Raw genomic sequence first — 23240 nt, forward strand, 5'->3', positions numbered from 1 at the left:
GGAGGTGTTCAAGACCAGGTTGGACGGGGCTCTGGGCAACCTGATCTAGTAAAGACGTATGTTTGGTGGCCCTGCTAGGCAGGGGGGTTGGAACTACATGATCCTTGAGGTCCCTTCCAACCCGGGTCATTCTGTGATTCTGTGACTTCGATTTCAACATGCACTACAATGAAAAATGCAGCATGACCTATGGAAGTATATCATAGGAAAAAAAAACTACTCCTGAAGCAAGCCAGCCCTGAACCGACTTTGATGTCAGAAGAAAAAGTCCATAGTTCAAGTAGTTAAGAAAAGCATTGAAATGTACTTACTTTGACAAGAAGAGAGAGACAGTGAAGAGCAGTGCCACAATGATGAAGAACACTCCCCATACAATCTAGAAGCAAAAATATTTTACAGTGAAACTGAAAATGCTTACAGTTGATAAAATAACAGAAAACTTGTCTGAGTTCCAAAAAAGGACTAGTAATCTTGGACCTCAGAGCTCAAGCAGATGAAAGAAGTTTAGGTAAAGATTTGACAGAAGCACTAGAAATGCTTACTCAGGCAAACAGGTGTATGTCAAGCATATAAAAAAAAATGATCACCCAAGATGAGAACCATTTCTGTTTATCACATACACGAGCTCAGAGTCAGGTGCTGAAGTACATTCTGGGTTGTAAGATAAAGCTCCAACATCTCCTGCCATGGGCAGGGACACCTTCAGGTTGCCTAGAGTCCCATTGCACATGACCTTGAACATCTCAAGGGGGCATCAACAACTTATTTGGAGCTTGATGAGTTGCTCAGATAAAGAAAATATTCTTTACATCTAATCTAAATCTACACTCTTTCAGACTAAATCTTTGTCTTATCACTACACCCTCTTAATAAGTCTAGAAATATGTCAAATAAGTGCCATTAAGAACACAAATATTATATTCAACAAACATAACATTCACTGTACTACCTATACTTGTTATATAGAATGGAAAACCTTCACAATATAAAGGCATTTGGGCATTAAGTGTATTTCCACTGCCACACTACCTCATCCACTACTATGCTCCATTCTAACAAGGTACAACTATTTCTCGATTGAGAGCTCCCTTTCATTGAGCTACTAGGAGGAACCCTGACAAAATCAGTTTGATAGACTGACGTAAAATTCAAGTAAGCAAGCCTATATGCTAGATTCACATCTTGCTTCTGCCTGCAAGTCCTCAGACATCACTATTGATTATTTCAAAGTAGTTTTTGAACCTCAAGTTACAGAAAGCAGCTTTCCGAGTATTTTGACTTATAGGCTTAAGTCACCTAGAAATTTACCTTTGAAGCGATCTTAAGACTTGAGAACAGACAAGAAAACAATAACGTACTTATAACTACCATGGTAGTAGAAAAGCTGAGTTTCAAGGAAATATAAATGCAACTCCAATACTGCCATACTTAGATAGGCTTTCATCTAATGAAGATAAACTTGACATTAACACATGAAAATAACTGGATAACCTCTCCTATAGAGAGAGTTCTAGAACCAAAGTTCCATATTCCTTTAGCTGACTAAGGGAAGTCATTTAACCTATTCAACAGTTTGAAACAAACAGAAGAGCACTTCTTTTCACGTTTTAACCTCTACTCCAGTCCCATTAACATAAGCCTTTTCTATCACAAACTTAAAGACATACAGTTCTGCCTTAGTTCATTTTATGCTTCTGCAGTGCTATTAAGACTACTAAATCACAGCATCAACTTACGTTCATGTAATTTCAAAGCACCTACTGACTCAGACCTTTCACGTAAGAAATCCTCACTTTATTATATACATTCTCCCCATACCTTATAACCTGGCCTACTGACTAATAAAGGCTTCACTTCTATTAATTAGCATATAGCTGATAAATACTAACACTCAGACTTCTTAGCAAACTTGCAACTTACACAGTTTGTGAGTCTTTATGAGCTGAAGATCAATCTTGATGAAGTTAAATTAAGAGCAGCTTGGTATAACCATACTGCTGTCTACTAGTTAATGCCAACTGGATTCTCTTAAAATATTTTAGATACAGGCATAAAGATTTAGCGAGGGTTCTAATTCTGCTTTGTCACAGCACAAATGAGAATGAATCCAAGCCCCCAAGAACATGTTCTACTTTAAAGCAAAGGACAGTACTTGATTAAACATAACTTCTTGTTCTTTTAACAGGTCTATTTATTAACTGGTACTAAAAAGCTTTGAATACTAGAACAAGGGAAAAACAACCTGGGTTTCAGCCAAACAGTATGCAGAGGAATTGATGATTATTATCCAAAGAAAAAAAAGAATCATTAGTTCATATTAAAAGAATTCAAAGATTTCAACACAAGATTAGGTTCATTTCTACACTACAGTATTTTCACAAGCAAAATCTCAATGCTATCACAACTTAAGCTATATTATAATTTTCACTTTAATCAGACCTGCTCCATTGTCAGGTCAGTTCTTGAAACGATCAGGTACAAAACACTGACCCCACCACTGCCTATACTCAAAACACATTTGCTACTGAGCAGGTTGCAGATCTGCTTGCACTTACATCTCTCACATCAACTGAAAGCATTTGATTGGGTCTTCTGATCCAAGAGTGTGTATTGAGGTACTGCCAGAAAAGCAGCAAACCAAATTTTTATGTGAGACTGTAGGTATTACAGTCACTAGTATATAGCATGTGCTGCTTCTTGAAATGAGTTCTAGCCTCATTGTATTATGAAACTTGACAACTGCAGAAATTAAGAAGTTATAAGCAGAGGAGACTAAAAACTTGTTTATTCAAAGCTTCACTTTTATATCTGAACATACAAGATTAAAGATACATAGCTAAACGAAAACTACAGCAAAAACACAGAAATAGGTAATACTCAATAATAGCAGTAGAAGCAAGCCATCTCTAGCTCTGAGCGGAAAGTTGAGCTATATTCAAGTTTAATATACCAGGTCAAATAATTTAGGCATTATTAACAATTGGTGTATTTTTTCTACTTCTGCTGTACATAAAATAGTGAAGCTCTAACATTTTTCATGCTTTGCTTACATGCTTCTTTAAAACTTCCTAAATCTTATCCCCCAGTATCATCCTTGTTAGAGTTACACAGAGAAAACCTTTGCATCCTCTATCCCTGCTCCCAAAAGTCTGGAAAGCTAAACCATCTGTGAAAAACTCTTAAATGTAACTGAGATGAACATAGAATTTGTGAGGGTGTCCCTCACAAGTAGAGGTAGAATACTTACCCTTGCCTGCCTGATTGTTTCCTATAGTGGTACTCATGTACCAAAGGAAAAAAATTGTGAATCAGCTTATGATAACTGTTCCATAATTTTGAACCAACGTCAAAGAAAAACATTTAAAGGAGCTAGTCATTCTCTCAGGGCTGGAGCCCATTAACACTTTGAGTGATCAGTTACACTGACCACAAAATGAAGCTGGATTTCTTAACAGTAATACTTCATCATTTGTGCCATCAGCAAGGTGCCGGAGGGATGGCTTCCAATAAGAGGCCAGATCCAAACAGCTCCAAACAGCCTCAGTCCTTCAGGACACAGCTGAACTCAGCTACCAGTAACAGCACCTCTGGGAAGCAGTTTCAGAAATGGTAAAATCTGGGAACTGTTTGTGAAGGCATAGAGGAGGGCCACAAAGATGATCAGAGGGCTGGAGCACCTCCCCTGCAAAGACAGTCTGAGGGAGCTGGGCTTGTTTAGCCTGGAGAAGACTGCAGTGTTACCTCATTGCAGATTTTCAGTACCTAAAGGGAGCCTATAAGTAGGAGGGGAGTCAATTCTTTGAAAGGGTAGATAAAAACAGGATAAGGGGAAATGGTTTTAAGTTGAAGGAGAGAAGATATAGAAAGGGGGAAAAGAGTTCTTTATTATGAGAGTATTGAGGTGCTGGAACACGCTGCCCAGAGAGGTTGTGGATGTCCCATCCCTGGAAGTGTTCAGGACCAGGTTGAACGGGGCCCTGAGCAGCCCAGTCTAGTATTAAATGTGGAGGTTGTTGCTCTGCCTGTGGCAAGGGGATTGGAAATTCCTGATCCTTGAGGTCCCTCTTCCAACCTGGGCCATTCCGTGATTATGTATGAAAACATCAGTGTAGAAAGAAATGAGAAGTGAGTAACAACATTACAAACACCAATGGCAGAAAGAGAAAATGAGGAGGTACTCTAAGCACCAGAGCAGAAATTTCCCTTCCATCTCTGGAAAAGACCATAGTGGAACAGATATTCACACTTGGAGAAGGCAGCTAGCTCCTTAAGGATATGAGCCTAGAGAGATCTCATATGCTAGAGCAGATTCTTCTGTCAGGAAAGGTTATGTTTATAGAAAAACTATACTAGTTTGACAGTACATGGTAACTCCATGCCAATCACTGCTCACATCCTCAGGATCTTCCGGTGTCTTGATTTTGTCTGAATTGAAGGCCTACACCTTCATGTTCAACTGGGACTTCATGCGAGTCATTTCCCACTCACTATATTCTGTTCTGAGTTTGATACACCTTTACATAGCTTTGAGTAAAATAAATCTAATTTGCAAAATTTTCTTTAGTTCATGCCAAGGAAAACATATTCCTCAGGAGAATATGAAGGTTTGTCTGGAACGACAAATCACATAATAGATACTCAAGTCTTACAAAAATAAGAGTTAGGAGGACAGTACATGTAGACAATTAGAGAAGTTTGAGTAAAGACACCCAGGTTAGTGCTGTTAAAAAATCTGAGTATTATTTCTGAACACAAAGACCTTTGAAATTGATAGAATATAACTCCCATAAACCTCACCATCCCAAACAAAGCAGAAATAGCACTTTCCACGTCTAGTATTTGACATTAGGAGTTTCACCTGAAGTTTGAGAGACTGTAATGAACTCCTACATTGATCAGGACTATTACATGTGGCTATAAAAATATTGTTCTCTCAATAAAGGCCACTAATTGAACAACTCAAAAGTTATACAGAGACAACTCAAATACTATAGAAGCAACAGTAAAACAGTTTTGCTGGAGTTGAGACATTAATAATAGAATGATGGACACCATAACCTTCATAGGACAGCTCCAGGAATAATCAGAGTAAACAAATTTTGTAATATGCTTTAAAGCACCTTATTTTAAATTAAAATTGGCCAGGTACTGATCTGCAGCTCTGCCTTCTTAGTCTGGGATTCTTAGGTCAGCAACTCACTGAGAGGATAATAAAAGGATAAAACCACAAGAAAAAGCATCCTGGTCATAAGCAATAATCTGTAAGTAGCCAGTGATACTGTAACAATCCAATGAGAATACAATGGATTACTGAAGTACTACAGATGCAACATGAGGACACCACATTTCCCAAATGTAAGGTTAATGCAGAAAGTTGAAGGAACTACACAATCTACTTTCAATCAAAGTAAACATCAAAACTGTTAAAGTAAAGAGTTACAGACATTTGTTTTAAATGAAAGGGTTTGGTGTGGTTTTTAAGTTATCTACTGTGAGTTCCAAGCTGAAAGCTTTTGAACTTCAGTTTCAGCTTCTTTCCATTGGTACTCAGCATTAACAGCAGCAATGGCAGAGCTAAATGCTTCCAGCCATCTTCAGTTGTATAAAATACAGGCTAAAGTAATGCTAAAATTATACCATACAGTTGGTAAGAAACACTTTGTGGTAATCCTGTCCCACAGAAGTATTTTTCTTCTAAAATAGGTATATATTAACTAAGATCAAAAGACTAAGATAAAGACTAAGATCAAAGACTTACCACAGTGACAGTCTTCTACACTGGCTGAGTATCAAGACAGAAGTTCTACATACCTAGTTCACTACTGATCAAGCAATTAGATTACAGGATGCTTAATCAAAATGCATATATTCTTGTCAACATCTCACTTCTGCTGGCTACAAGCAACTTCAATTAATATAAGCCACCTGACAGCTATTGAGAAGGATTCCTCTTCCTATTTTCACATGCCTGAGAAAAAAATAACATACAGATTTCCTATAGCAACATAGCACAACATTTCACATTCCCTTATATCTTGTTTTTAATGTTGCACCACTCTTTAACATTAACTGCCCATGTACAGCATAGACTACAATGCAAACTGTAAGAAGTATCAGTCCTTTGATTTTTGTTTGTCCAACACTGCTACAAGAAACAATTTCTGCACCCCCTGTATGGGTCTTCTGATCATAGGATGTTTACCACCTCTGTAGTCCAGTCATTCGTTGCCAGAAGTAAATGCATCTACAAGATACGTTTTCAACAACCACATAATACAATTCATATAATTACCCTTAACAAGACTGTAAACAGGCTTTAGCCTGCAGGGATCTGTTCAAAGTGTTATTCTACTATTCCATGCAAGATGTCCATCTTCTTTCTGTAAACACATCATAAAGGCAAACTGACTTTGAGAACTGTTGACACTTGCTATTCTGAATAGGTACTACATGCACACATTACACGTAGTACTTTATCCACATACATAGGCTACATAAAGCTTGTGACAGATAATATACTGGTATACTGGGTACAGGTGGCAAGGTTTCACTAGCAGGGGACTAGAGAAGCGTATTCTGTAAGAATTGGCTTGAAATTGCGTTATGATGGATACAGCTTGTTCCAACACATCCACAGCAGGACATCCTTATCCTGTTGTGAACACAATGGGGAAAAAAACTCAGTGCCTGGCAGCCATGAGAAACTACCATATGAAAAAGAAACAAAGTTGGTTACCACAATTCTCTAATCAACAGCTATCCAGTTCTTTTACAGTGTGCATGTTTAATTTATATATATATAATTTATTATATATATATATATATATTTTTTTTAAGAGCTGCAGAACAGAAAGCAGAATTGAAAGAGACAAACAGAAGTTCATGCTGCTGGAATTTTCTTAAGTGAGAAGGCTGGAAGAGTAAAGAGCAGCTATATTCCATCTTCAACACCACAATCTAGTCAAGGAACCATTTTCCTTACAGGATAACAAAAGGTGATTAAAATAAAGTATATGCAAGTCTGATCTGGAAGCAGTCCAAGTATTGTTTTCTATTCTGTCAATAACCATTATCACAGTAAAAGCTGAACAAGCTGTTCAACAACAACCAAACTAACTAGTTTAGCCAAACATTATACTAGGATGATTAAGTGGCTTGGCTTCTTACAGTTTTACATTCTGCAATATTAAAAATATCACTAAGGCTACACAAGACTAAAGCAATTATACATGCCTATATTTCTTACGCTTGTATTTAAAGGCTTCAAACAACACAGGAACAATGCCTGTAAAATTAGATAGCTAATTTTTTATTTAGATGTATATTATTATAACGTTACATGAATATACATCTACTACTACACCTACTTGTGGTAACATTGTCACTGAGGTATTATGTTAATAATAAGCAGTTGATATTTAGCATGGTGATTGATGAACTACACCTATAATTTGAGGGTTGCTCCAAAAGTAATGTTTCTTATTTTATTACACTGGCCCACAATGCCAGAGGCAGATGTTGGTGCTATGGCAGTAGAGGCTGAACATTCCCAACAATATTCCATTACATTCTGTTGCTATGCAACAGATGGCAGCACAGGGACAGTCTCACAAAACAATGCCTGACATGGAAATGCATATGAAGCAAAAGCGTGACTGAATTCCTCTGAGCAGAAAAATTGCAACCAGTGACATTCATTGACACCTACTAAACATTTAGGGAGATCAAACAGCAGATGTGAGCACAGTGAGGCAGTGTGCGGTAGGTATCAGTAGTGGCAAGAGTAGATTACCTCTGCTGGTACACTGGCACAGTTCTTTTAAATGCAACCATAGCAAATATGATCTTGTTCATCACTGGCAAAAAAAGCATAGCTAATAGTGGCAACTATCCTGAAAAAAATAGAGCAATTTCTCAACTACAAAACACTGTCAAATAGCGCTACTGTGTTCTTTCTACTAGTTGTAGTTTCCATAGAAATGAAAGGCATTACTTTCAGAGCAATTAGAAGAAGGAAGCTGAAAGCTATTGCATGCAACTTAACACTCAAAAAGTGTAACAACTTTTTACCTTCAAAGGTCGGATAGCTTCACAGAACTTCAACCACCAACTTTTCTCAATGGTTTCCAGATGCCTCTCTCTCCTTCGAAGCGTCCTTAGTCTCTCTTCTAGTTGTTGAACAGCTCGTCTATCCCTTGATGATAGAGGTCGACCATCTCTGCACTAATTATCAGAAAATTAGTGCAAGAGATCAGGGAGTACTGAATCAGTGGAACAAATAGACTTGATACCTTGCTTAGTGAATTACAACAATTCGCTTTTGACATAATTCACACAATGAAGTTAGGAACGTCATGGTTTTGCAATTTTGTAATTTTGCTATCAGTATTCCACATCATAACATCATGTTAAACATACATAATTTTGACGAATCTGCTGCTCACAAAAGACGACTGAATGTCCCAGAGAACACCATGGTCAGTCATATGACAAGGACTTCATATAATCTCACTTCAGTGCTGAACTCGCTCTCTTGGACCTTGCCAGCCAGGGAGGAGCCATGTGGGAGCGTTCCAGCCATTTCGCCTATCGTTACAGTAGGCCTCTCGGTTTCGGGACTCACTCTCTCTTATTTTACTTGATTCGTTAGCCTTAATTCCAATTATATTGTATTATATTGTGTTATTCTGTATTCCGATATAGTATTTAGTAAATAAGTGTGCCTCCTTAGATCGTTGCCACTGTATTTATTTCCTTTTCCCTGTTGTCTTTTCCTTCTGGGCCAGCGGCCTGCGGGCTGACTGCCCCCTGTCATGGGTGCAGGTAGTTTTTATGTTAACCCATGACAGGAACTAAACAGAGGCACAATCCTGATGATAACTCATAAATAATAGAAAATTAGTTTGTACTAATGACTACATAAAAATATAAATAATTAGAACAGAGACACCCTGCTTTTTGATCCTAATTATCTTATGAAATCTAGCTAACAAAGGGTACCAGGGCAAACTTCTGTAATCCAATAGTCTGTAACAAGCAATAGTCAACTTTCCAAGGGCTTATTAATCTCATTATTTCAGTTAAGAGGTGCCTTCACCCCAGCCATACAAAACCTACAGCTTCCCAAGTTACACCACAGAAAGAAACTGTTTAGATTTCATTACATAATACCCATACAACATTTAAGGGATCTGCGTTACATAGAGGTAGCCAAGTGCTAATGTCAGAATCATTTTAACACAGCTGGGAGTCCACTATTACAATTCACAAAGCAGCACATACAGACTATCAGAATTCAAGTGTTGGGGTTGAAAAAATAAGGTTACAACAAACCAAGACCCAGGATTGTGAAGATCACTAATCAAAGCATTATTTGAAATGGGTTGTGAAAAGGGTGGGGGGATCTTGTACATACAGGAGAAATCTTTCCTGTTCAGCTTACGCTCTCTACCTTTTATAACTTCAGTGTTTTATACAACTCACAGCACCTTAGTAAGCTGCAAAGCCACCAGTGGTTTACAAATGGTATTACACCCTGAAGGGGTTTATGATTCAGAACAGATTTCCATTCGTATACACTTCACAAATAAATGTTTTATAGCAGCATAGTACATTAACTGAGAAGAATATTTGGAGCTGTTACTTATTCATAAAGATTATTAATATTTTGATGAACCTAACTTATACTCATGGCAGCTCTATAAAAGAAGTATCCAGCATTGATAACTACACGGAGTAGGTGCTCTAACTGGTAGCGAGCTAAGTGAATACTATGAAAGACATATTTTGTAGAGGTTAATATATCTAAGCAGGACTGGAGAAGTTTGAGTTTAGCTCCTGAGCATCATTATTAGCAAGGTACAAACAACTGCATGTGGTAGACTAAAAAAATACTGTTCATCTCTACTAGGGTACTAACATATTTCTTTCAAAGTAACTCAAAAATAGCCGGCTAATCACTTCCTGCTTGCTAGTTTTGTCTGGAACACAAATTTACTTAACATGTCCATCAACTGATAAGCTAATCAAGAAAACATACTTAGGTAACTTAGAACAGTAAATTTCATACCTTCGACTTAATCCGTGATATCCGTTGCTCCACTTCTTCAATATCTTCAGTGTTCTCCAAACGTTCATAAGCTGCACTGGTAGTTCCCTTAATCAAGTTTAGAGGCAATGCTGACATACCATAAGCCTAAGATGAATAAGACAGACACTCATGTTTTCTGCTATATGTTTTCACTTGTTAAACATACTGTATGCTGTAGCTGTAAGGTATCACAGGTTGTTTGTGCTCTTCTTTCCATAATCATATTCTAAAACAATCAATTCTGTTAATTTTTGAGCAAAACATTATAAACATTATGCATGTTCCAGAATCCCACAGAATGTTTTTAGACTCTCTATAACAAAACCTACTGAAGATTTATGAAGTTAACTCCTGTGTTGTTTTTTGTTTTATCAACTACTTAATTCCACAGCCATTACACAATAAGTATCTGCCACTGAAATGAATAAATGAATTTAACTTAGGCTAGACTCAGCTAAGCATTCATTTCCTAAAACAGAGGCATTAAATACCAACTTCGTATGATTTTAGAATCACCAGATACAGTGGAATAATCACCTCTGTTGTCTGTGGCACTGCTGATGCAGCCCAGGACACTGCTTGCTTTTCTTCTGCCACACCACCAGCTAACATTCAGCTGGCTATTCACAAGGACTTGCAGGTCCTTTCAGCAGAACAACTCCTCTGCCAGTCAGATCTCACCATGAGCTTACACTGTTCTCATTAGCTCAGTCTTCTCCCTACAGTTCTATGATATTGTGGCCTCTTGTTCTGGCACACCTTCTCCCTATTTGATGTACTCAGACTCACTAAGTATACTTAACCTCATCATCCAGATTATTTACAAAGACAGTGAATAGCATTGGATCCATATCAACCCTAGCAAACTCCACTCATGTCTGGCTAGTAAATGTAGTTTAATACATAAGCGCACCATCTTAATTCCTAACCAGAATGGAGGCAGAGTAAAGCCCTTCGGTGGAATCCAAACAATTTCCAGTTGGAGTCACATATATTCAGTATGCAGAAACAATTAGAAATTGCTATGACTGTAACCAACTAAGAAAAGCAGGGGGGGGGGGGAAATCACAAAGCTAAGTTTATGGCTAAAAATAATTTATTTCAAAGAAGATTCTCTCCTGTTGAGCCCCCACAAATGATTCATACAAGAGAAAACCTCTTTTGGTCCGCTTAAGAGCTAAAAAATAAAAAAATTTTAAAAAAAATTGAGTCTGCCCACAGCTAATATAAACTACATCTTTTACTAGATTAAATTTAATATACTAAGCTTCATAGATTTCCTGAAGTAGGTGATCTCCAACTCCAACAGAGAAGAAGAAAGACACAAAAAACACAATCTAAACAGTGAAGAATTTTAAAGGCAGTCTTGTCTGTTACTCATAGAAACACAAGCAAGTTCAAGATCTGAATCTGCAATGAAATCTGTATTCACAGCAGGCCAGAAACTTGCAAGTCACAAGGAAACAATTAGTTCAACATTATTTATGTAATATCAGAAAGCACTGAAGAACAATGAGAATCATATCCCAGTCATTCTCTCAGTGCACCATGGAATGCAAATTTACTCTGTACTTCAGAAAGCACAAAGATTCTACTACAGGGATTACACTGGCTTTACTTCTGTTTGTCCAGTCTTCTGTACTTCATTCCCTTCCTTCCTACCCTGTCAGCAAGAGACAATCCTCACATTGCACAATCAAAACTAGATATTTTTACTTTCAAAAATATTTTCAGCAGTCTGTGGAGATGGGACAAGGGGAAACACTCAAAATGCTGAAGAAGCTCTGCACCAATATGTGAAGAACTTCTTCACAGTAAGGATGACAGAGCACTGGAACAGGCTGCCCAGGGAGGTTGTGGATTCTCCTTCTCTGGAAATATTCAAGACCTTCCTGGATGCCAACCTGTGCAGCCTGCTGTACTGGGCCTGAATTCGATCTCTGGAGGTCCCTTCAAGCCCCTACAATTCTGTCATTCTGTGAAATAAGCAGTTGCTGCTACTCCTGCCTTTTGCAGATTCAGCATCTTAGAACACCTTAGAACTGCCAAAATCCCACACCCTACGGCTACATAAGGCATGACTATCTTACTAGTTAGTTAACTGGTAAGTTAATAGTGACTCAAAACCACAAAATAGAAAGCGCAGTTGAGCTAAGTCATAAAATTCCCACTTTACAAAAGCTGCAACAAGCAAATACTTCAAGGATAAATACTTGATAGTAAAGATACCCAGAGAAATTTGCCATTGGAAATTATAACTGCTGGTCTAACATTTTAAAATTGCACAAGCTACCAAAATACTACTTCTGAACTGTGTTATGAAGGTAGAAACACCTAGTAAGCAACCAGACCAGCCATAGGCACACAGATTGGTCATAAGCATAGGAAGAAAAACAACACTGAAATGAACACAGCAGTTATCTTCAGAAAAGTCAAAGTTCCCGTTTGCAACACCAGGGGGCCCGGGTTCGAATCCCCCCCTGTGGAGCAGGGGGTAGAAGTGCCGCTCTGCTACACAGAGGGCTCGAATCCCGGGAGTTGGAATCGATGATCTCTAAGGTCCCTTCCAACTCGCACGATACTATGATACTATGATATGACATAAAAGCTAGTTGTGAATAATCTACTGCAAGAGGCAGCTATCAAGCTGATTGTTGCACATCTACTGTGTTCTACTGTCAAAATAAGGATTCTGATCTTAGTACACAAACAGCACTATGACCAACAGTACCTTAGCAGCTTTATGTACATGAAGAACCACAAATTTAACTCTTAATATTAAGTTACTAAAAAGTACTTGCACTTCCTGCTGTGCTGTACATGTTTTATCCTACAGGTTCATATCACTGTGATGTTTTAAAGGGTATGCGTGTACACACATACATAAGATCTTGTGCAAAACACACAGAAATTAGTCTGACAAACATTTCTTGCAGAACACTGCCCTCTAGTGAATTTGCATGAAAAAGCAGAATTAAAATACCCGAATCAGCCAGCATATGAATGTACAATAGGCTTGAGAAAGGTAGGTAAGTGCTCACTGCAAGTTTAAATGGATAAAAAGAACTGAAAGTTACCATCTTTGTATAACTGCTTGTTTCAAGACATCAGCTGAGAGCTTGACCACAGAAGGCAAAACACACAATTCTATGGCCTTAACACAAATAGATGCCCATTAGATATATACCTTTAGTTTAAGATATACAGTGCTTTAAAGACAGAGGAGTTAAATACAAGCTAAATTTCTCCAGTACGAAAATACTGCAATAAAACTCCACTTCAGAAATATTTTGGCATGAAAGCATTCTATATTATGGCATTAGCATTTTATTTGAATTACATTAAGTAATTTAAGTACCAGGGAAGCTGTGCAGTGGTTATTTTTTTGTTTATAGCAACTGCTAAGTACAGGCAACTGAACTATAATGCTACTTCATATTAATATAACACAGCCTCCTGAGCACTGCTTTTGTTGGAGCAGGCAAGCTAGTACAAATAAGTAAATTTAGACATGATACACTACTGTGTCACAACAGCGCTTTCAAGCTTGTATATAAGACACTAATACAGCACCTTCTCTTTAAACGATGAATTTGATGCCCCATCCCAAGAGACTTCCACGGTGAGGCTGGATCAGGCCCTGAGCAACCTGATTTTGCTGTGCATGTCCCTGTTCATTGCAGAGGAGTTGGACTAGATCTTAAAAAGGTCCCTTCCAACTCTACAGATTCTACAATTCTATGATCTCACAGACAGTTTGTTTTTTGTGCATGGCTTTTTGTGTGTGTTTTGGTTTTTTTGTGTGTTTTTTTTGTTTGTTTTTTTAATACTCATTCTATGGATTTCGGAAAAAATCATTCAGTGTTTACCTGTAAACTTCAGTTCTCTCATGGGAAGTTTTAGTATCCAATATATTCAGTTTCTATAGCACATCAATTTCTCCAAAAACAGTGTGAAAGATTTCAAGGCACAGAGCAGAATGCTCTTACCAAATGCAAGTGTCCTCCATTTCTGCAACACTCATTGTGACAGTATCTTCCTGCTTTAATATAGTCACTTTCACTTTTCATATTAACAAAAATTCTTTTCTACCACAGATTCAAAAGATAAACCCTACAGAAGAATAAGTGACTCTAAGACAAGCAGGGTTCATGTGATACATAACCCAAGGAGCTTAAACACTTATGTTCAAAGACAACAGCCTCTGCACTACACTACGTCACTACATGAGTTTGTTCTTGCTGGATATATCACAACTGTCAAAGAAGTTAACTCAGTCAGTTGAAATACTGAACATAGCTGCTATGTCCAGTTGTCGTATTTTGCATCGCTTCATCAGGCAGAATATTACCAGCCAAGAAAAGATAAAATGAATTCTTAAGTGTAATCCCTCAAAAATCTGAATGTAAGAAAACTACCATTGATTTAGCAGTTGAACTCCTATAGTTCTTCAGGAGCGCAGTAACAATCAGGTTGTTAAAAACAAAAGAACAAATTGGTTTGCTATTCTACTTATGCATGATTGCTTCTCTGTGAACCAAATCAAATAACTACATTTCTTTTACATTTAAGAAGTGACATTGGAGTGATTAAGTAGCAATGACCATAAATGCCACTAATTCACAGGTTTCTCAATAACTGTTTGAAGACTACATAACAGAAAATCAGTAGTAAACGACTCCTTTTAAGGTTAGACAGATTACAAAAGGCTTTAAGCTTTCTCCCCTTTAATGAAAGTAAGTCAATTGAAAGAAAAGTAGATCTTACTCTGTACAAAATTTATTTGTGAAAAGGTCATTAAATTTGTCAGCAGACAAAAATACGCTTTGTAATGTCTCCTCTTTCAGGATGGAGGAAAGATCACTTTACAACTCCATGAGAAATCAAATAATGCTTATTAAATGTTTTGGAAAAATTACAAAGCCAATTATAACCATCCTTCAAGGACATGCTAAATGAGATGCATAAGATCACTCAAAATTTAATCTGCCTATCATTGTGTGAGTAATATGTTATTCCTCTTTGAATTCAAATAGCAATCTAGAACTGACAACAACTATTGTATTAATACCTAAGGCAAAGTAAAACCATTTCAGTACAAAGCACATTAATGAAAATAGATTCAAACTACATCATCTGTGAAACTATTTCTAACAAAGCACTGCAGTCCGAATTTATCATTTTCTTGTTATATTTCACACTATTGACACTGAAAGCTATCAGTATAAATCATCAAGGTCATGGATTTGTAGAGCCTCTCTAAGGATCATGATATCTTTCAAAACTCTGCCATATCAAGTGCTGTGCTTCAGTATTACCCACTATATAACACCAGAAAAGTTGACTGTGTTAAGGCTTTAATTGGTAATGAGATGTGTTTTTTTTAATAAAGATGACACAAAGTTGAGCCATGTCAAAAACAATTTAAACAATATACTTTAAAATGAGATTTAAACTTACACTCCTGTAAGTAATACGGACATACCTATAAGTAAGTTGTAACCTACTTCATCTACACACTTCTGATAAAGCCACCATCATCCTCCCTCAGAAAGTTAAAATTCAGAATATACATATCCCCTAGTTGCTCTGTGTTCTCAGAATGATCAAATAATGCCAGAAAATAAGATTTTTCAGGATATTCAGCAAGTAAATACAATAACAAGTGTGAGATTCAGTACTACATTTAAGACAACCAGGCAAATAACAGGAATCAACCCAAAGTTAATCACCTAACCTAATGTTGCTACCACAGCTTAAAATACTTCCCCCCCCCCCCCCCCCCACAATTATTTGCCAAAGCATGCACATTTGCTTCCTGTACAATTAAGTCTCTTAAGTTATAGAGTGAAGAAAAATAAAGTGATTTATAATCTTAGATTATTAAATGCTACCCCCTGCTTCATATCACTGGCCCCTCCACTTGCACGAGTAATTTCTTAAGTTCTACTCGTATCAAACCACTTAGAAGTTGTTACTATTCTCTGGCATATAATAGCTTTGCACAAAGTCATGTAAAGCTCATGACTCCTAGAACACAGAACTACCTGCTTCTCTGAAGACACTGAAAACTGTTTATAAATAAAATATCCAATGTAGTTTAAGCACTAGATACACAGCAGTGACTATAAAGAGAGATGGTAACTAAATCATTTGTACAAAAGAACAGCTGTGAAAGAATAGTTTTCCAACATGCTTAGGTGCAGTTCTAACAGCAAAACAAATACTGTTAATTACATGAATTAAAAATAAAATCCTTCACTGTCCCAGTAAGTTTTTCATTTACTTAGGCTTTTAGCTTTAACACAGCAACTGCCACCCCTAAGGAATATTGTAAATCCTACCAGTCAATAAGGTAGATACAATCTCAGAATTCCCTAGATTAGAAGGGACTTCTGGAGATTCTGTGCTCCAAATGCCTGTTCAAGGAAATCCACCTACAGCAGATTGCCCAGAACCACAGCTAGGTAAATTACGATGATCTCCAAGCTGAAAGACTCCACAACTGCTCCAGCATCTGTGCTCAGACATCTGCACAGTACAGAAGCACTTCCCAACACTAAAAGAGAGCCTCCTGTGTTTCAGCTGGTGTTCATTACTTCTTGTCCTGGAACCACAAAAAAAAAAGAACTATAGGAAAAAAAAAAAAAAAAAAAAAGCCTGGCTCTGCCATTTTTACACCTTCCCTTCAGGTATTTATAGACATGGATGAGACTTCCCTCTGAACTTTCCCTTCTCCAGACTGAAGAGTCTTGACTCTCTCAGCCTGTCCTCATAGCAGAGATGCCCCATACATTTCATCATCTTAGTGGTCCTTTCTTCAGTTCTCCCCAGTACGTCTCTCTCTCTGAGGCAGGCAGTACTGAAACCCATACTTGAGGTACAAACCTAACCAGTGCTGATCCTGGAAAGATCCCTCAACCCCAATCTTCTGGGGATGCTTGGCCTAATGCAGCTAAGAATACCATTGTACGTCTCAACAAACGCCCATTACTCTCTCACGTTCAAGTTGGTGTCCACCAGGATTTCCACACCCTTTTCTGCCAAGCTGATTTTCAGCTGGGTGGCCTCCAGTAGGTTCTGGTATCTGGGGTTATTCTTCACAAGGTGTAGGACCTGGCAATTCCCTCTGCTAAATTACCTAGGGATCTTTATCAGCTCATTTTATGATATTCCATTTAGAAGCTGGGATGAAGTCCACAATTCAGAGTGAATGTTCTGTCCTTCTCATACTGCAGGAAAAAAAAAATCTGTTCTATGCTTGCATTCATCAGTAACTTTAGTGGATAGATTTTGATATTCAAAGATAGAGAAAATGAAAGCCACAAAACCATATTATCCATCTTCTCACCGCAGTCAGCATCACAATTCTACAACCATCAGCAATCCTACTTCAGTAGGATGCTTCAATTTATGTCCCCTACCGCCCCAAAGAACATCATACTAGATGCGGCAAGTCTGTTCCTTACTGCATGAATAGCTCACCACAGACTTAGAAGTAACATGTTAAATCAATAGTTACATGGGAGGCCCAGAACACCAGATCAATGCTGACAGTAGTACTAAAATAGATTTCAAGTGGATTAGTCATCACAGTAAGTTTGTTAGTTACATAATTTAAACTGTGGTCGTTTACAATCTAGAGAAAATACTACTTCCTAGGGAATAATGTTTCCAGAGAGAAAGCTTATGAGCATAAATAGGCAGAAGTAATCTTTGGATATCAGCATCTACACAAACTCAATGGTTCCTGGTGCCAATACCAAATACTCTTAACTTTTGAGTACTGCATATTACCACAGCACTGAAGTGCTACTCTAAAACAGCTTTAACCCAATCCTAAGATAGAGCAGTACCATTATTGTTTGATTAACTGTAGAACAGACAAATTGTATATTAAACACCTTAAGTAGCATCCACTTAATTTTCCTATTTCACAGTACTCCAAGAAATAACATTTCAAGATTGAATCCAAGTCAACTGCAGTAAGTGCATGCACAGCATTACTGCTCACTTTTAAGTGTTTTGCATTAAAATAGTAGGTCTCTAACATAAAAACACCCTTAGTTTAAGAATTACATACAATACAGATTAGGTATGAAAACATTTACTAGCCTATCACTTAACACACTTCAGCCTTTATTAGATATTTATGTAGAATAAAATTTTTCTCTACAATAATAGGAATGAGTATACAAAAGACTGGATACATCAGCATCTCAACTTGATTTTCTTTATAACCACATACCTTTTGAACAGCACAAAATACAGAACTAGCAATAGAACAGCCTGAGGATTTTCAGAAGTCAGAAGAAAAATTTCCACCTGTACTTGCAAATCAACTCTTAATGAGGATGAACAAAACATCTAAGATCACTTCTGCTTAGAAATAATATGTGGTAACGCAGTTCCCTTATGTTCTCACTTATTCCTCAATCCTTTTCTCATCATCTGCTAAACATCTGTGCCAAGTTAACACATAAGAATCTTCATTCTTCTGCTCCCTTTACAGATGGGGATATTCTTTCCAGACTTTAGAATCCACCACCAGTTTCCAAGGAGTAGTTTGACTAATCATGAAGGCCTACCATCTCCAGGAACTGTAATAAACAGCCAGCATAAAAATACATATACTCAACTAGTTATTTGCTTGTGATTTTAGACATCTAGCAAGTACTACAGATGCTGCATCATAGACTTGCCTGAGTACTGATGTTTGTTGTTTTGTTTTTTTTAAATCTAGAGGTTATTTATTTGTTTAACATAATATTAACAGAAAATCCTAACCTAAAAGGCATCCTGTATAAAACACTGACCAAGGAAGTCAGCAAGAACGAGAGTTACTCTTTTCAGAATTATGCTTCTTTTCCTTTCAATCATGGGGTCTGGAGTAATCCAAAGTAGCAGAGAGTAAGAGGATATTCTCTTATTAGTCTCTCTCTCTGAGGCTCAGGAAATTATAACACCACACAAATTTTTTCACCAAATTGAATTTACATTAAGTCCTACCACTGGGAAAAGCACAGCCTACAATATAAAACCAATTCCAGCACAGCACACCCACATGTCACTGAGTCCATAGCTCCAGTTGTCCAAAGAAAGGCTTTAGTATAGTACTGTCACTCTGTTACCATAACTACATATGAGCAAAGCGCTATGAAGAAATACCAGAGCACAAAAAACATTTCCTACTCCAACTTCGACAACACAAACTTTATTAAGTGCTTTCACTGAAAGTGATGCATTTGCATTTCAGCTCACTCATGTACCAAAATTAATTCACTGTCTCTGCATAAGATTCTATGATTGCCTTCAAGAAGTGCCAAACAGCACTCCTGAAAAAGTAGACAGTCTGGGTGAGCTCGTCTCTAAGCCTTCTTTAAAACAGTTCTTTAATTTTTCTACCATGTCATAATCCTTACTGTAGAAAAAGTGAAGGCTTTAGGATTCTAATACAGCAGTTACAAGCAAAGTAAACTATACTGTGATCCAAACATTTGCACACATGCTCAAATTTATTAAGGTAAACTAATCTAAAATAAACTCAATAATTAGATTATTAAAAACAATTATATTTAGTTACATTTGATATTTAACTTCATGTATTACTCAGTATTTCTACTAGTCCTAAATACAGTACAACTAGGCAACAGCCTTAAGGACAAGGTTTTGTCTTCATTTGGAAACCTAACACATAGCATACTTGAATAACTGAACACTAAGCAGAATTCACATTTCCAGGTTATGTTAGCCTGGAGGAAAGAAGTACATGTAATACAGCTAAACAGAGCCTGAAAACTAGACTTGGAAATAAATCCATGTCAGTGACACAGCAAGAAAGAAATTACGTAGGAATACACGTAATAAATTCAAAAGCTTTCAAAAGTTACTTACCAAAACACTGTATACTCTTCAGTCAGTAATGAACATCTTTAAAACTAAATAGTCTTGCATTTTAGATGCTTGTTGATGTCATCAACTTTTAATAAACCCATACTTGGGTATACAAAAGAAGCAGAACACTGAGGATATTCTCCCAGGTAACAAGTTCATTTTTAAGTTCAGTTTCCTGAAGGTCAAAAATTCTGCATATTGAGTTACATTAGCTCAGAGCACAAGAGATTGAGCTTTCCTTTCATAATTAAGGGAAATAAATTCAAAATCTGACATGTTATTACAGGCTAAGCTAGGAGCCAGGTCATTTTTTAACTAGGACATTATCCAGATATTAGCAAGTTAGCCTGAACCATCCAGTGGTCTATGTCAGTCACAAAAAGGCTTAATTACATTTATAATTCAGTTCAAAGTAAGCACTTAATAAATAAAGCCAAGAGCAACTCAGCTCACCTTAGATACCACTGTTAGTTGGTCAACCAAACTGCTCTCCAACCTACTGCACAGAACCCAATCATAACTGAGCTGTCTGCATTCTGACATTCACTTACACATCTATACTGAATGGACTCCCATGCTCCTGCTGTAACTTATGTCAGCTGGATGTCATGAATATAACCATAGCTAACAATTTATTTATTTTTACTAAATTTGACTTAATTAAGAGTCAAAAAATATCCAGTAAGCAATTCACCCTCTCATCCAGTTATTTAGTCATAAATAGCACTCCTTTATCCATATTCTGCAATAGTTTCATTCACTCACTGACAACAAGCTGCCAGAGAACATCTTGTTGACTAGCAGTACTTCAAGATAATTGAATAATTTTGTTCTGAGCTGTTGTTACTGAGCCACATAAAATTCTCTAATAACATAATAGAACCACATGGTTTTCCTAGTCAAGCTGCAATGAAAGAACTATTTTAGCAAGAACATACTTAAAAGATTAAAACCTATCAAGAAAGCACTGAATTCATACCAGTTCTGAAGTTTCATCTGCAGTTCATATTAGGATTTGAAAATTCACACTCAAATTGTAATCAAGATAAAAGTTAAATACTGTAACACTAAAAACTGGTGGATATTCAGTGACTTATAAAAAGCAAGTTTCCAATTTCTCATTACACATCAAGTTACTCTGCAAGACTTCTGACTTTAAAACTCCGTAGGGGTAAAAACATCAATGTAGTAGTAGTGAAGTTGCATTCAGAATTACACAGACTGACCAGACCAAGTCTAACATATCCTATAGTGTAAATAATGAAAAGGAACATTTAGTTCCCCAGTGCTGAGTGGAAAAGGAGATAAAGAACTTAAAACAGCAGAAACCAGCAAGTCTGTACAACAAGCCCTATGAAAGAATCATCTCCCCCAAAGGCGTGCATTGAAACCAAGTCTGAACTGTGCTCAATTGCTGAAACCAGTTTTTAAGCTGCAATAAAAAGTCATCTCTAACTCCAAGAAATTAGAAGTATTATTTCAAACAGTGATAAAAACAGCTAGAAGATACTGCTCAAGCTACTAGACACAACAACAGATTTCCAAAGGAATGTGGCAAATGACAGCAGCAAGTATTAATATAAAGACTTGATGTATTTCCATGATAACTTACTGTGTAAGTGATAGCTGCCAACATTCCAATCACAGTCAAGGAACTAATGGAAAATGAAAGAGCAGTCAAGCCATCTGCAAAACAAAACAAAAAAACCAAAAACAGAACACCTGCTGTAACTTCCTACAGTAGAAGTAGGAGAACTTACCTGAATTGATTTCTCCACATTTTAGTTCATACAAAACAAGAAAACTGTAACTTACAGGCAATAACTCAGAGATGAATTTCACCTGGCATGGTTTTCCCCTCTTCCCCCACTACTGCAAGAAGCAGGGCAGCAACCTCTCTTTCACTAGAGGCTTGAGGATAAGGCCTTCAGTTAAATGGTTGAATAGCCACTGATGAACTTGCTCCCACCAACTGAACACCTCTGTGCAAGACTTACTTCTAGCTTCCATATTGTGACAGCTTTCCACAGTATAAGCATGCACTCTGGATGGTTCATCTCAGATTTGTTACCCCCTTTCTCACAATAAATTGTTATTCAAAGAATCAGTCAAGTAAAGTTCCCTCAAGTAACCAAACAAGTCAGACTGTTCGCATCAGCTTGACTCAGACTACATACATCCACACACAAACTGGAAAAGATTCATAGAACCAAGGAGCTGCTGCTGCCTTGCTATCACTCAAAAAATTAGAAGGAATAGAAAACGAAATGCTGCACCAAACTCATCCCTACCAACAAACTCTTTGAATGCTGACAATGTGTAAACTCATGCTTGATAAGAAAGTTTTTTCCATCATGGAATGAAAGAGCTTCCATTCTTCAGTTTTTCAAAAAACTTGCTAACAAAGCCCTAAACAGCCCAATGAGAAATTATAAGTTCCTACTTGCAGCAGAAGACTGGACTAGATTTGTTCTGAGATCTCGGGTCCCTTCAGTCTCAACTGTTGCTTAACCTGAGGACATTTGTCACAGGAAAACACTAGTAGAAGCAGAAACCAAATCCAGGCTTGCATATCTCAATCCAGTATCTTTGTGTGCATACCAGAAATAAACATTAAGTATACTTTCAGAGCAAAAACAGATACAGAATTGTAAATTTCATTAACAGTCATGTCAAGGTTGCATAGAGAAATCAGCTTGTATCTCAGCTCAACTACTTCTTTAAAACTGTTTATGCTGGTAGTGACAGTATTTCACTCTGTACAGTCAAAATACTTCTCTTGCTTCAGCAAATTTTAGCTGCTCCTGGATCTGCTTGGAAGACTACGATGGGACAAGTCCCTAGAGGGTAGAAGAGCCCAAGAAAGCTGGTTGATACTCAAAGATTATCTCCTTTGAGCTCAAGAATGGTCCACCTGAACAAGAAGCAAGTCAGGTAGGTATGCCTGGAGGCCTGTGTGGATGAACATGGAGCTCCTGGTAAAACTCAAGCATAAAAAGGAACTGGTGATCCTTGGTAATTGTGCCTTTCCCATCATTCCCACTCATACTGTCATCAACACTGAGCCAAGGAAGGTTCAGGCTAGATAGAAGTAATTTTTTTTAATTTGTTTTTTTTTTAAATCAAAGTGCTTGAACATTGGAATAGCCTTCCTAGTGAGGCAACTGATGTCACATGGCTGTGCTCAAGAGGCATCTGAATAATATATTTTATCATTTGGTTAGCCCTGAAGAGGCGAGGTGGTTGGATTTAATAA

The 23240-nt window shown here is 37.3% G+C and overlaps 1 protein-coding gene across 2 annotated transcripts in view; it reads right to left on the reverse strand.

The window, feature by feature from the left end:
- The window catches only part of LMBRD1 (LMBR1 domain containing 1), a 65549-nt gene that overhangs the window by 20268 nt on the left and 22041 nt on the right, over positions 1 to 23240 (reverse strand). For both annotated transcript variants that reach the window (XM_072333641.1, XM_072333643.1), the window contains exons 7-10: positions 21597 to 21670; positions 10070 to 10195; positions 8071 to 8223; positions 312 to 376 (exon numbers count right to left, since the gene is read on the reverse strand). In XM_072333641.1, the coding sequence (XP_072189742.1) occupies positions 312 to 376; positions 8071 to 8223; positions 10070 to 10195; positions 21597 to 21670 (418 nt within the window). The remainder of the gene's footprint in view (positions 1 to 311; positions 377 to 8070; positions 8224 to 10069; positions 10196 to 21596; positions 21671 to 23240) is intronic.

Source organism: Excalfactoria chinensis, chromosome 3 (assembly GCF_039878825.1).
Source record: "Excalfactoria chinensis isolate bCotChi1 chromosome 3, bCotChi1.hap2, whole genome shotgun sequence".
Classification (NCBI taxonomy): Eukaryota; Metazoa; Chordata; class Aves; order Galliformes; family Phasianidae; genus Excalfactoria; species Excalfactoria chinensis.